This window comes from Pocillopora damicornis, chromosome 10 (assembly GCF_964200805.1).
Source record: "Pocillopora damicornis chromosome 10, jaPocDami1.2, whole genome shotgun sequence".
Classification (NCBI taxonomy): Eukaryota; Metazoa; Cnidaria; class Anthozoa; order Scleractinia; family Pocilloporidae; genus Pocillopora; species Pocillopora damicornis.
The window spans coordinates 19893890-19906932 of NC_142679.1; the positions used below are offsets into that span (position 1 = coordinate 19893890).

At 37.0% G+C, this 13043-nt stretch overlaps 2 protein-coding genes across 3 annotated transcripts; one reads left to right on the plus strand and one right to left on the minus strand.

The window, feature by feature from the left end:
* Positions 1-1551: 1551 nt before the first annotated feature.
* On the minus strand, positions 1552-6097 carry LOC113683866 (centromere protein X). 2 transcript variants are annotated; one of them, XM_027201151.2, is made up of 6 exons: positions 5974-6094; positions 5568-5622; positions 4416-4469; positions 3984-4015; positions 3396-3452; positions 1552-2960 (listed from the first exon to the last, which is right to left on the minus strand). In XM_027201151.2, exons 1-6 carry the CDS (start codon positions 5995-5997, stop codon positions 2946-2948), a joined length of 237 nt encoding a protein of 78 aa, XP_027056952.2. In that variant the 5' UTR covers positions 5998-6094; the 3' UTR covers positions 1552-2945. The 2 variants fall into 2 exon arrangements, with proteins under 2 accessions (XP_027056952.2, XP_027056951.2); XM_027201150.2 differs by lacking the exon at positions 1552-2960 and having other exon boundaries at positions 3184-3452; positions 5974-6097.
* Positions 6098-6119: 22 nt separating this feature from the next.
* LOC113683865 (BUB3-interacting and GLEBS motif-containing protein ZNF207) lies at positions 6120-12613 on the plus strand. The gene is made up of 8 exons (XM_027201149.2): positions 6120-6275; positions 6794-7059; positions 8001-8165; positions 8468-8531; positions 8755-8899; positions 9756-9873; positions 10053-10165; positions 10353-12613. Exons 1-8 carry the CDS (start codon positions 6235-6237, stop codon positions 10884-10886), a joined length of 1446 nt encoding a protein of 481 aa, XP_027056950.1. The 5' UTR covers positions 6120-6234; the 3' UTR covers positions 10887-12613.
* Positions 12614-13043: the final 430 nt, after the last annotated feature.

The window sequence follows — 13043 nt, forward strand, 5'->3', positions numbered from 1 at the left end:
TTTCTGACGGCCCGTGATAACATCACCTAAATAACTGAAAACGTCTGAAGTAAAACGAAAGGTGACCGACGCTTGGACGTAATTTAGCCCACTTATTTGAACATTCCAAGATAACGTTTCAAAAAGGGCAACATAAAAGGTGGAATGTTAGTTTTACGATCGAAAGGGCTCCGGTACACATAAGCTCAAGCAAAGGAAACCAGATTTCCGCGAAAGATATCAGCTTAATAATTTCCACATCAGAGATCTACAACCAGGAATAACCAATCGCGTGACTTACATGGAATCGCAAGCTTCTAAGAAGAACTATCTGTAACTGGAATACACGACAGACTTTCTCTTTCTTGGATGGCAAACATTCCTATTATCACCAATGAATAAAAACAAACTTTTGCCAAACAAAGAAAACGAGATCTTCAAACAAGCAAACAAACGAGTGATTAATAGATTCCGAAGTGCGTTGACTGCTGATAGGACTCAAATACATCCGGTGGCGTGATCATGGCACTGAACTTCCAAATACTCGAGTACTTTAAGCGAAAAAAAAAATTCTGCGCAAAATTCTTGTAAGCAAAGATGTGTCTCACTCAAAGCCTTCTGAGCCGTTTTAACGTGTCGGTTCATGTAAAAGGGACTGGTAGAAAGAGGATTGCGAAAACGAAAGATACAAGTTGGTTTGATTTTCCTTCTCGTAGCTTAGTAGGTCCCATGCAAAACCCACGGAAAATTCAAACACATGTAAACCAATCAGCCCTTTGATATCAATTTTGCTTGTAAAATATAGCACTAATAAATATAAAAGTACTAATCGAATAAGAGGTGATGGGTAAGGAAAGGTCAAGGTTCTTGTTAAAATTGATACTGAGGACTTCGACTTCCTGTTATCTTTCATGACCATATTTGGACTGACGAAGTTGCTCAGAAAGTGCCAAGAATGTCACGACATCGAGAGAGACGCTCTTTAAATAGCTGGCAGGCTGCGGGGATTTCGGCCTCTAGCTGCAACACCTCACAACGCTTTCAAACGCACACAACATTGCCGCGACACTGGCTCGTCCGCAATGGAACATGTCAATTCTTAGAATTTATAGAGCTGTAGTCTTGGCCAAAATGGCGCGGTCCTTCCATTAGGGCCTGTCAGTTTTCACGCAGCAGATTTGAGCATTTAATAATCGAGGATGGGAAAACCAATATCTTAGTATTTAAACCACGAGGAAGAGCATTACTTAAATTCCGTTGTTCAACAACAATCTCAGATTGGCCTTTCGCCTTCCATGTATATTGGGCAAGAATCAGTTCTGTCACTTCGGCAAGATCACTGGATGTTGTCCAATTTCCCTTACCGCAGCCGTTCGAAAACAGTCATTAATGGAAAAAGTCAAGTGGTAAAGACGAGCAGACGCGGTAATCAATCTGAGGTCTTGAGATGAAAAGAACAGTGACACATTTCAAGAATTCGAAGGTCTTTTACAGTGTTTGTAGAAACTTATAATTCTGAAGTATATCAATACTTTTTATCGTGTTATGATCAATCATGTATCCACGAACCAATTTCCCCTGCTTCTTATAGTTTATTTATCTCACATCACATTTTATTTATCTTCTCCTCCTTTAAGGTTGTGAAGTTGCGTAGGATAACAAAAGGAATTAAAACCAAAACAAATTCTAAATTTGTATATCCTCCAGTTGTGAGTTACACACAGTTTTTGTTCTGTTCCTTAGTTTCAATTTGTCACAGGCTTCTCAGAGCACAACTGGTGTTTAAAGCTGCTTTTTTTTTTTTTTTATCCCCATGCATCCATCCCACATCCCTAATAGAATTCCCCTCTCAACCTCTATCATTGCTTTTAACCCTTCAACCCCTTTGAATGTCTAGCATCCAATTTCTCCTTACAATACCACCAGTGAATCAAACATCAAGGTCATGAGAATTGAGGGAATGATCACCAACTTAAGCAGCTCTTGATTATTAAGCAAATTCTCTTTGTCAGCACCTTGGAAAATGTATAGTGAATGGTATGGAGAATATGGATACTGATATTAGGGGGTAAAGGGTTAATCTTGAACTTAACCTATATAAATACTATATACTTTGTTCCATCCCTTAAGAAGTGACTTCTTTCTTTTCACCTTAGAGGTGAATCCTTACCTCTTCTCCAACCCAACCAATTACAACAGATGTGTTTGGGGAATAAGAGTTGTAATATTGCTGTTCATGATGAAATCATCTACATGTATGCATCTGTGCTCCATAGATCAATAAGGAAGAACTTGTCAAAATGTGTGTGCAATTCAGCGCATGACATAATTCTTCCTAGCAACTTATCTTATAGTCATATAAACTGTACCAGAAATTACAGACATTATACTTTGCTAAACTTAAAGACCAAATATTCACTAATGCGAAGAGATTTAATCAAGTAGGTATACAGTATAAATATATTTAACAAATAGATTCCAAGTTGCTGTGTGTCTGTACAGTAATAGATCACAGATGACGTCAAAATGTGGTAAGAACAAAAAGTGGCACACAAGGCGCAGCCGAGTGTGTCACTGATGTTCTTACCACATTTTGACATCCTCTGTGATCTATTACTGAACAGATGCACAGCAACTTGGAATCTATTTGTTTTATATAATAAAGAATTAAAATATATGGAAAAAAAGTTTTAATGATGTCATCTATACATCTGTCCTTCAATAGATCATAAGGGAGAACCAATCAGAATGCATGCATGACTGAGCTTATTATATAAATATACATATACTGTATACCTACTTGATTAAATCTCTGCTGAGAAAATTATAGTGTTTCAGTCCTTTAAGAAAATGTCACCATTATTAATTCAGTCACTCCTAGGCTTTTTAAATATAGACATATTGTAAATATGGTGCAAACAGCCATGTTCTGTGTTTCACTTTGAGGAAGCAGCTGTCATTGAAAATTAGAAGTCGAGAAGCTGTAAAATATAGAGAACACAATAAATGATCCCACTCATGAGAAAGTTTTCATTCCATGATTGTTTCATGGTTAAGACGTTAGAGAAAGTTCAAGCTTTTTGGACTTCTCTTCATCATCAAAGACCCTTTAGACCCTAGGAGTGAACAGCATCAAGTTTCTCCTGACAATATACTGCTGAATCATTCATTTGAGATCATGCAAATGAAGGAAATGATCACCAACCAAAGAAGCTCTTGATTGTTAAACAAATTCTCCTTGTCAGCACCTTAGGAAATGTATAGATAACAAAAGGGAGAATGTGCATACTGATGTTAAGGTGTAAAGGGTTAAGATTCTGGTTTGATTAATTTTTCTTGTTAAATCTCTGAGTCTATTTTTTTCTAATTTTATTTGAATTTGTGATACTTCTGTTACTTCTAATATGGTTTCTTACCAGCTGGGGCAGAATCTTTTCCAAATGTTCTGTTTCAACTGTTGGCGAGGATTCAACCTATAAAGTGCCAAATAGTTAAAGCGAATGCTTTCTGGGGATAATTAGAAGACAAGATTTTTATTGCAAAAGGTTGACATGGAGCGGAGTTTCAAAATATACTTTAAATGTTTTGGTGAAGTCCTCCTTACACTTCATTCTTAATATGAAAGTATTTCCATCATTCTCTTTTTGTCCATTTGTAAAATGTTCTTGCTAACTCCTAATTATAGGAATAACCCTGTTAAGTTTTCATATAAAAATACCTTTGAATAAAGGGAGTAAATTTGTAAAGAAACTGTGGTGCTGTGTCGGTGGGAGAGTATAACAGGGTAATTTAGTATTATCAACTGAGTTGATAATGTATATTGGCCACCATAAAGAGTTTAAAAACTGACATTTGGAACATTAGCCCTTCATCAGTGAGAGCAATTTTAATCTTCCAATTGCTCTGAGGAAGTGCTAATGCTTGAAATGTCAGGTTTTAAACTCTTCAAGGAGGCTAATTTATGTTATCAACTCAGTTGATAATACAAAATACCCAAAAAATACCTCTGCTTGTTTTCCAGCCCTGGCTGCTCCCTCTGTGGAAAAAATAATACTACATTTATAATATATCTGACAAATCAATTTTTAGTTACTTTGTCTGTTCTGTAATATATCACAGATAACCTTATCTTGTATTAAGAACAGAGAAGTAGCAAATGCGGCCCAGCTGTAGTTTCTTGGTGATGTTTTAAACACAAACTGGACTTTCCAGGATACTGGAAATTTTGCTCACAAAGTTCAAAATAAGAGGGCCTCTACTTCATAAGGAGTTCTTGCAAACTTCAACATGAAAATACTTGAGTAATCACCAAAACCATTCCAAAGAAATGTAAATAACTAGTCTAAATATGATCGTGATTTTAATTTAATATTTAACTAGATGTACAATGCCAAAACACACTTTTTAAGTGACGCCTTTATGTAAAGCATTTTTACCTGCAACAAAGATCCTTAACAATTCTGCCATTAGCTTTAGGGCATCTCCATTACCTGTGAATTACAAATTATGTTTTAATTCAAGTATCAGTGCAGTATGCAGCTATCAACCATATTGGAAATGAGGTGGTCTAATAGTTAACCAACTGCTCTCATGAGTTAAAGGTCAGAGTTCAGGTCTTTAGCTAGACCAGTGTTAGATGTTCTTGTGTCTGACAGTTATTTCTAATAGTGCCACTCTCATTTCAAAGTATCAGCCAGGAGTTTAAACTGGTTACTGGAATAAAGAACACCAGTCAAATTACTATGCAGGGTCAACTCACTATGTATAAAATCTCAGCTGCGTAAGGAATTAACTCTTCCCTTCGCTTAATATCACTATATTGTAATGGTCTGGCACTCACAAGGCAGTTATACATGCAACCCTATTTGTTTTACTAGCTGACAGTAATTCCTTCTCATGTTACTTATGACAGTTTGTCAAAGTAACAGTTTGCAGGCAAACTTCTGTATACCAGCCATCTTAACTGTTGTAGAGCACACAGTGTGAGAAAGCCCCAAGTACTCTGACAAAGGGCTAACGCTCGAAATGTCAGCTTTTTTACTCTTTACGGTGGCTAATTTACGTTTTCAACCCAGTTGTTAACACTAAATTACCTATTGTGAGAAAGTGGCTGTTAATGAAGAATTGTAAGTATAAAAAAACTCTGTTGAAATTTTATTTCTCTCAGGTTTTTAGTACCTCTTGACTGGGGATAAAGGTATGAAGGGTTTTGTAAGAGATTTTCAAGACTTTTTTATGAAAACTTCCCAGGACTAATTTTAATCATCAGCAAATATCAATATTTCTTGACTACTTGTTTTAGCCTTTTGATAGATGCTTTGTATGAGACATTTAGAAACTGGTAGGTCTGATATGGAGTCTGCATCAGTGGAGAGGGGTATGGTGTGATTTCAAATGCAACTCTGGCTTAAGGAACAGAGCTGGAGCTAGCTGAAACTTTGCTTGCCATTTGTTTCACTCTTGTTTTAGCTCAGTAAATATTAATTGTTTGGTAATGCAATACTGATTCATCCCTCTTCCTTATTCACTACCCACGACTCCTCGACCCAGTCTTCGTGTGCGTGTAGTATCTCGAATTTAAAACTTACATTTTGTCTTCTGTTTGTCGCGAAAAAACTGCTGCAATAGCTTGTTCACTGTTTCCTGTAATAAAAGAAAAACTCGTAAAGTCTTAAATAAAAACAGATGCATGAGCTGGAGAAAAAGGAGATCTTAATTCACACAAGATACTCTAACAAATTAGAACAGGTTATGGTAAAATTTCTGCACAGCCCCATACTATTCTAAAGCAAATCTGTTTTCCCAATGGCAATGTATTGTTTTTGTCACTGTTTTCTCTATCCAAGAACTGAATGCATAATGAAGTATGGGGCTCAGCGGAAATTTTACCCAGATTATTTCATGTATTTCACAAGCAGTCTTGACGTATTTCCTCAGAATTCTCTTTTACAATTCTTTTATGGAAAGAAATCATTTCTCTGTTATTCAACGTACCAATTTAAATGGTGGATCGTCCATTCTTAAGTTTCTTTTTGGCCAAAAAATGGCACTAAACTTGTGGCAGATTATTCAACAGACCTCGCTTTGTTTATTTTTGCCGCCAACGACCAATGTTATCCCAGAATTCCTCTATACCCGTCATCCGGGACTTCAATGTTACCGAGAGCCATTGCTGGACAGAGGAACACACCACGTTGGACAGCGTTTTGTTAAATTGTGGTTAAATTATTCGCCGTCGTCGAAGTCACTTCTGTCATGGGACGTAAAAAGAAGAAGGCTACAAAGCCCTGGTGCTGGTATCCTTTAACACTTTACTTATTTTCATGTGATTGTAAAAATTGTTAGGGTGACAAAGCAAATTGTTCAGACTTCAACTTAAAATATCCAGCCGGCTGGCTGGCAGTTTTGAAGTTCAATTACGTCGTTCCTCACATTTTTTCCGAGGAATAAAGCTTAAATCCCGTGAAAAGCGAATCGAATTCGAGATTTTCTCCCTAGCTATGTAACTGCTGAAATTTTAGCTAGGTAGCTGTTATTCTTCTTCAAGAAGGAACAATTTGATCAGTCAATTTTTTAACATTCATAAGAGTCTGCATAATTTTAAATTATTTTTCTTGTGTTTGAAAGGTATATAATAAGGTAAACTGAAGCGTTTCTACTCGGAAGTTAAAAGCAGCATGACGTGATAGATTTACGGAAACTGTACTGCCACATTCAGTTGTTACCATAGAAGTATTTTTATGCTGTCATGTTGTGGGTGGATGCACCTTGTGTTATTTTCAAAATTTTTGTGAACACCTTGACTACACTAAAGGTATTGTAATCGTGACTTTGATGAAGAAAAAATATTAATCCAGCATCAGAAGGCCAAACATTTCAAATGTCCTATTTGTCACAAGAAGTTATACACAGGCCCAGGGTTGGCAATCCACTGCATGCAAGTTCACAAAGAAACTATAAGTACTATTCCCAACTCTGTACCAAACAGAGGAGACCCAGAAATAGAGATATATGGCATGGAGGGTATTCCAGAGAAAGACTTGAAAGAGCGTCAACAGAAGGGGGGAAATGCTGGTGATGGTAAGTGCAACTTCTAGAAGAGGTGGGAAAAGAAAAGGGTAGAAGTTGGCAGGATGCTTGCATGAACACTGTGATTGCTAAGCTCACTAAACCCTGTAACTCCTAAGATCTCATTTGTAATTCTCCTACTGTCTGCCTAATGATTCTCATTGTGTTAGTTTGGAGAATTTGGTATCAGATCAACAAGTAATCCCACACTCAATACTTTTCTTTATTCTCATCATTTGTCTGCATGATACTGTATCGATATAGTAAGGAGAAATTCTGCTTTGGTCACTCACGGGAGTTAAAGGGTTAAGAGAGTCTTTGTGGCTCATTGGTAGAACAAACAAGGGTGAGATTCCAGTGTCTGGTGTAGGGAACTTAACATTTTTTCTTCATACTGTGCTTGCTATAAAACCAAAAAACATCTGTCTCTGTGAATGATTTGTACACACTTTGTAGAAACCAAAGAATACTTGTCTAGAGAGAAGGGAAGAAAACTCTCAATTGTATTTTCATATAGTGCTTAATTTAAGTCAAAGAATAATGGATCACTTGCATTTAGTTCTCATTCAATTACAATGGTTCCAAGGATGTTATTCCTCATTCTTCAAATTGTGTGGTGAAGTGAGATTCTCAGTGGCACTGTAATCTGTCAGTGATCCTTCTATTGGACAGTTTTCACTAAATGTTATGATGGCATCATTAACATTCAGCAACTAGCAGATTTTTTTTTATTTTGACTTTAACCCCTGATTATTCCATGTCAGTGCTGAACAGGATCTTTACTCCATGTGACTAGGAATGTATTTAAAGTCTAGCCATTGTTAGGCACCAGTGACCTACCCAGCTCGAGGTTACTCCAGTTTTTACACTACAAAGTGATAAAGATCTTATTGCTCCAACTGGATAGGTGCCTAGTTAATTGGATGTCTTAATTTAGTTTTGTTATGTTGTAGATGATGAACCAGAGAAAAAGAAAGCCAAGACTGAGAATCAGCCACAAACTTCAGCAATGCCTGCGGCTGTACCTGGGGCCATACCAATGATGCCTATGATGCCTGTGCCGGGAATGCCAGTTCCTCCAGGCTTCCCTCAAATGCCCTTTGTTCAGCCAATGCCAGGTAAAGAAATTGTAGAGGATTTAGCATCTGGGAAATGTTTAGATCAAGGAGTATCACTTAATAATAGAATGTGTATTCAATCTCAAGTATTATAATTAAATTATGTGAGTGTATAATTAGTGTTCAAGATTCAATTGTGAAGTGTTGCAATCATAACACAGAAAGCCAGTTATTCAAGTTGATGGGCAATGAAATTACTGGGCCTCTATTTAGGACAAAAAGTGTTTACACAAGAAAGGTTGGTCGTATAACAGGGTGTCGGAGACCATAACCTTGATGAAGTTCTTTTGTTTCAACTGCAGGTGCACCACACATGCCACCTGTCGCATTTCCAGGTCAGCTTCCTGTTCACATGCAGATTCCTGGGTATGTTGTTACATGTCATTCTGGTTTTGAAGTAGCTTTTTTCAATGTATTAGCTATGCATTATGGTCTAACACTAAGTGACACTGACTAGTCAATTCTAGGGAGAAACTGAAAATTATAATTTAGTAAATGTAAACATTTCAATCAATTTTTTTTAACTGTTTGTTCAACATTGAGCTGTGGCATGCAGCCTTAGCATTTTCCTTTATTTTCTTTCCTGAAGCATGCCAATCCCACCACATGGAGTGCCCCCAAACACTGTCCCACCAACCAGCACAGCTACTGCCCCTGGTCAACCTCAACTTCAAAAAGGTCCTGTTATTGGGCCTCAGGTACCCAATACCAAACCCCTCTTCCCTGCTGCACAGGTAAGTTAATTTTTTTCCTTCCAACAGGGATTGTCTCCTTTCCCTTCTCTAACAGTAAGTACATGAACATAACTTGTAGTCTTTAGTACTACTAGTGCATTTGTAGAAGTAAACTCTCACAAGTTTGCACTAATGGATGAAATAAAGACCCATGTCCAAAGGAGATATGATTCAAACATACCAGTAATCATTTTCATGTCAAGATACCAATTTAAAAAAATTGTGCCCGAATCAAATCTTTAACTCATTGGTGACAAGAGTCTAAAATTATATGTGGTTACAGTAAGAAGTATCAATTTTAAGTTCTCTATTGGTTTCGTAAAAAAAAAGGAAATTGTTTTTTAGTGTTTTTCAAATATTCTTCAGAGTCCGAGAGAAATCAAAAGCAATTATCTATCTGAGTACATGTAGTGTCATGTATAACAATGTACCACTTATTCTTAGAAATGTCACAAAGAAAATGGAATCCTAATTATTTAGCAATTCTGTTGTTGCATGGGACATGCAATAACAGTAGGTCCATACAAACTGCAGAAAAGGATTACTTATTTTACTACTGGTCAGAGTGAGTGAATTAAATTTCCAACATTTTGTTTTCTCGTAATGCATACTTTGAAAAGGAATTACACCTTTTTGTTATTTCATTAATTTGTTGATCAGTAGCTGTTTCATTTTCCCCTACTGAATGGTTCCTCTCTACCATGGCTTTGTCCTTTTTTCTTCCATGACCTGTATCTTACAAAACTACTCTCTACTAGTACTTTTGTTGGTACAGCTCATTCCTATACAACTTAATATGGCTCTCTCTCTAAATCTTTTTGAAAACATTATCCTCTTTATTTTTTTCTCTGATAAGAATGTAAATGGAGCTGCAAAATCCAGTGCTTCATCTGGCCCTGTGGGTGCTGACTTCAAACCACTTCTTTCAACGGCCACAGCTACAAGTTATCAAAGCCCACCAGTCACATCAACTGGTAAGTATTTGAGTGTCATTTTTTCTTCTTACTGAGAAGTATTTCATGGCTGGTGGAAACTTGAGTTATCTACTTAGCTTTAGACAGCTGTCAAGTGTGACTAGATTAAAAGAAATTTGTTATTTTAAATTTAAGTAAAGTGACTTAAATGACCAAAGCTGATGAAGTTTACTCTTCAGGTAAACCAGTTGTACCACCTCCTACTTCTGCTCCTGTTGTTACCAAGCCTGCTACCATAGTTGCACCAGGAGCAACAAGCCGTTTGGTTCATCCTGATGAAGATATTTCACTGGTAGGCAAATTACTAATAAGTAGGGTTGTAATTAGGGGCTTGCAGCTATTGTAAACTTCACCAGTTTGTTTCCAGATTGTCCAGATCATCTGTAAAAGTTGATATCCAGCACCACTTATTTTAAAACTGAAGCAGTGAGCAAATGAGGGGAGTTTAAACTGAACCTGTTTCAACATTCCTGTTGCAGGAGGAACGACGGGCATCACATCCTAAATATGCACCAAAGACACCTAGTCTCCCATCATCTAACCCTGTTACTATGGTTAGTGCCCCTCCTATGCAGATGCAGGCACCTGGAAGTCATCCAAGTATTGCTCCAATGCCTCTGATGGCCAACTTGCCGCAACCCCCTATTTCCATGTCATCAGCACCCACAGGGCCACCACAAGGAGGGCCTTCTCAGGGAGGACCTATACATGGAGGGCCAGGAGGACCCATTCCCAGGGGCCCTGGAATGGGCCCACCTGGAATGCGGCCACCTGGATTTCCACCCCACATGCCTGGGCCACCACCACATCAACAAGGAATGCCACCAGGGATGCCACCAAGGCTTGGTCCACCTGGCAACTTCTCAGGACCACCATCTCTCATGGGGGCACCTCCTGGCCCAGGAGGGCCTCCTCGTGGACCTCCCCCAAGAGGAGGACCAGGACTTCTTGGGCCACACCCTGGCGGTAGGCCACCTATGAGATTACCTATGGGTGCACCTAGACGATTTTAAGATTGTAAAATTAATTCAACTAGGATTTTTCAGAAATGCCAGATAAATGTTTCATCTGAGGGATAGCTGCATGGCATATCATACTACTTGTTTTTGTATAGTTATTCATTCATATAGTTAGTCATTTTCTGACCCCATGCTTACGTTATCAAGACTCAGATGTTGAAAGCATTGTCTGCAGTCATTTTTTTCTGATTTACCAAGTATGACACAAATCAAATTATCAGCATGTGTTCCAATTTAATCATTTCACTTGAATTGGTGTCTATTGTTCTGGAGTGGTCACAAGGTGAGTCTATTTTTACGTAAGTAAATTCTAACAGATTTCTTTGCAGTAGTTTATTGAGCATCAATGCACATTCAGAAATTAAAAGAGATAGCAGTAAAATCTGAAACAAAGGAAAAGGATTTTATGTTTCTAAAACTAACAGAGCTGTGTTAAACTAAACAAGTGGAGCTTCACTTTTATTGTTTCCTTTTTCATCTGGCATTTCTGTCAAATTCTTATTGAGCACAGTAAAATATTTTTTCCATGTATCCTCTTTTGATATGAAACATTTTCTCTCCTAAGAATGCTTTGTAATGATCCAAATTATTATCCCTCAGAATGTAGAGTAGATATAATGAAATGTTTGTTTATTTACATTGTTAATTAAACTTTGCTCTCAGATTCTGTACAAAAAGGTAGGTGCAATAAAGGATTTTAAAATATCATTTAAGTATTCATATCTCTTTTCTTGTTTTTTCTCCTTGTCTTGGCTAGGGGTAGGTTAGCAGCATGATTTGATTTAAGTAGAATCATATTTGTGTTATGAGGCCAGTTTAGAAATGTTAAAATTGTACCTGAATCAAATCTCATGCTTATATGCATATTAGTTGTGGTTATAAGGGAAAAAAATCAACATTTGATTCTCCATTAAGTTTCAAAAACAAAAAATAAATCTACAGCTTTGGTTTATTTAGTCTGATTCAAACTGTCTTTGGAGTTATAGAAAAATTAAAGCAATTATCTAAGTGAGGACTCTTGCACTTTCTGTACCAATGTAATGTTTCTACATATAACTGTTCATGTAGATGTTAAACATTAATTAAATAAAAGTGACTCTTAAGAGCATAGCAAAATTTTGGAAGATAGTAAGGTAGGTGTGGTTTGTAGATTCTGTTTGACTAAACAATTGCTCTTAAGAGCGGAACTTGACTTGTAAGTTACAAAATATTAAGTTATTTTGAAAACTTTTTTGTTTGATTTAGTGTTGTCCATCATATAATTTGTATTTGGATGTGCCAGTGATCTCTTGAAAGCTTCAGAAGTTGTAAGTTCCCCTCCTACCCCATCCCACCTTCAACTCTAATTCCACTGATTTGTTAGTTCATAAGAAATGTCTCTCTGTTCGGCAGTTAGAAAACATTAGGATGCAAATCAAGTAAATCTTCTGGAGTTTCCAATAGGTCACATTAGATTTCTTCACATCTTAGCTGCTAAGGTCATATCTAAGTACCTAGTGATTTCTTACATACTTAAGAATTATTACGGAAGTGCACATTGCAAGGTAGGGTTGGTGATTTAATAATTCATGTGCACTTAGCTTACTCTGGCGGAAATTTCCAACCATATTCAAATTACTGGTGGAAAGGTAGGACCACGTTTTTCAGGTTTGGCTATCTTGAAGTTTTTCATTTTAGATTAGAATTGTCTAAATTATTAAAATAAAAGAGTGGAAAGTTTACTTGCTGTTTTGTTGTTTACTTCTGTATTTATGCCTGTTTATTTGTTATTTTTGCGTTTTTTCCCCATTTTTTTCCTATCGACTCTCACAGGCAGGAATAATAAAACGGATAGAGGAGTGGCGCGCTACCCCATAAACGGTGGTGTATTAAATTCTGTCCTGGATTTTAGTTATTAAACTCAACACCTGTTGATTAAAACCAACTTTGTGTTCTCAGAAATGACGTTTTCTAATTCTTTATTTTCATGAAATGAAGGGAGAGATGTTAAATATAAGTGACTGGTACAAGGACAGAATGTACTCGCCAAATTTTCGTTCACACAACAATTATACGTTCTGTTTTCCCTCCTGTTCGTTGGACTATAAGAAAGGCAATAGTCTTCAACTGTACTGAAGGGGGACAAGCGGATAGGCTAACGAAGGCACGCAT

Coding starts and splice junctions, on each gene's coding strand:
- LOC113683865 (XM_027201149.2), top strand. CDS start 6,235: ATGGGACGTAAAAAGAAGAAGGCTACAAAGCCCTGGTGCTG. Junction 8,166..8,467: donor CTTTGTTCAGCCAATGCCAG/GTAAAGAAATTG, acceptor TTTCAACTGCAG/GTGCACCACACATGCCACCT. Junction 10,166..10,352: donor CTGATGAAGATATTTCACTG/GTAGGCAAATTA, acceptor TTCCTGTTGCAG/GAGGAACGACGGGCATCACA.
- LOC113683866 (XM_027201150.2), bottom strand. CDS start 5,997: ATGGACGATCCACCATTTAAATTG. Junction 4,016..4,415: donor GTTAAGGATCTTTGTTGCAG/GTAAAAATGCTT, acceptor TTTTTTCCACAG/AGGGAGCAGCCAGGGCTGGA. Junction 3,453..3,983: donor GGGCTGGAAAACAAGCAGAG/GTATTTTTTGGG, acceptor GGCACTTTATAG/GTTGAATCCTCGCCAACAGT.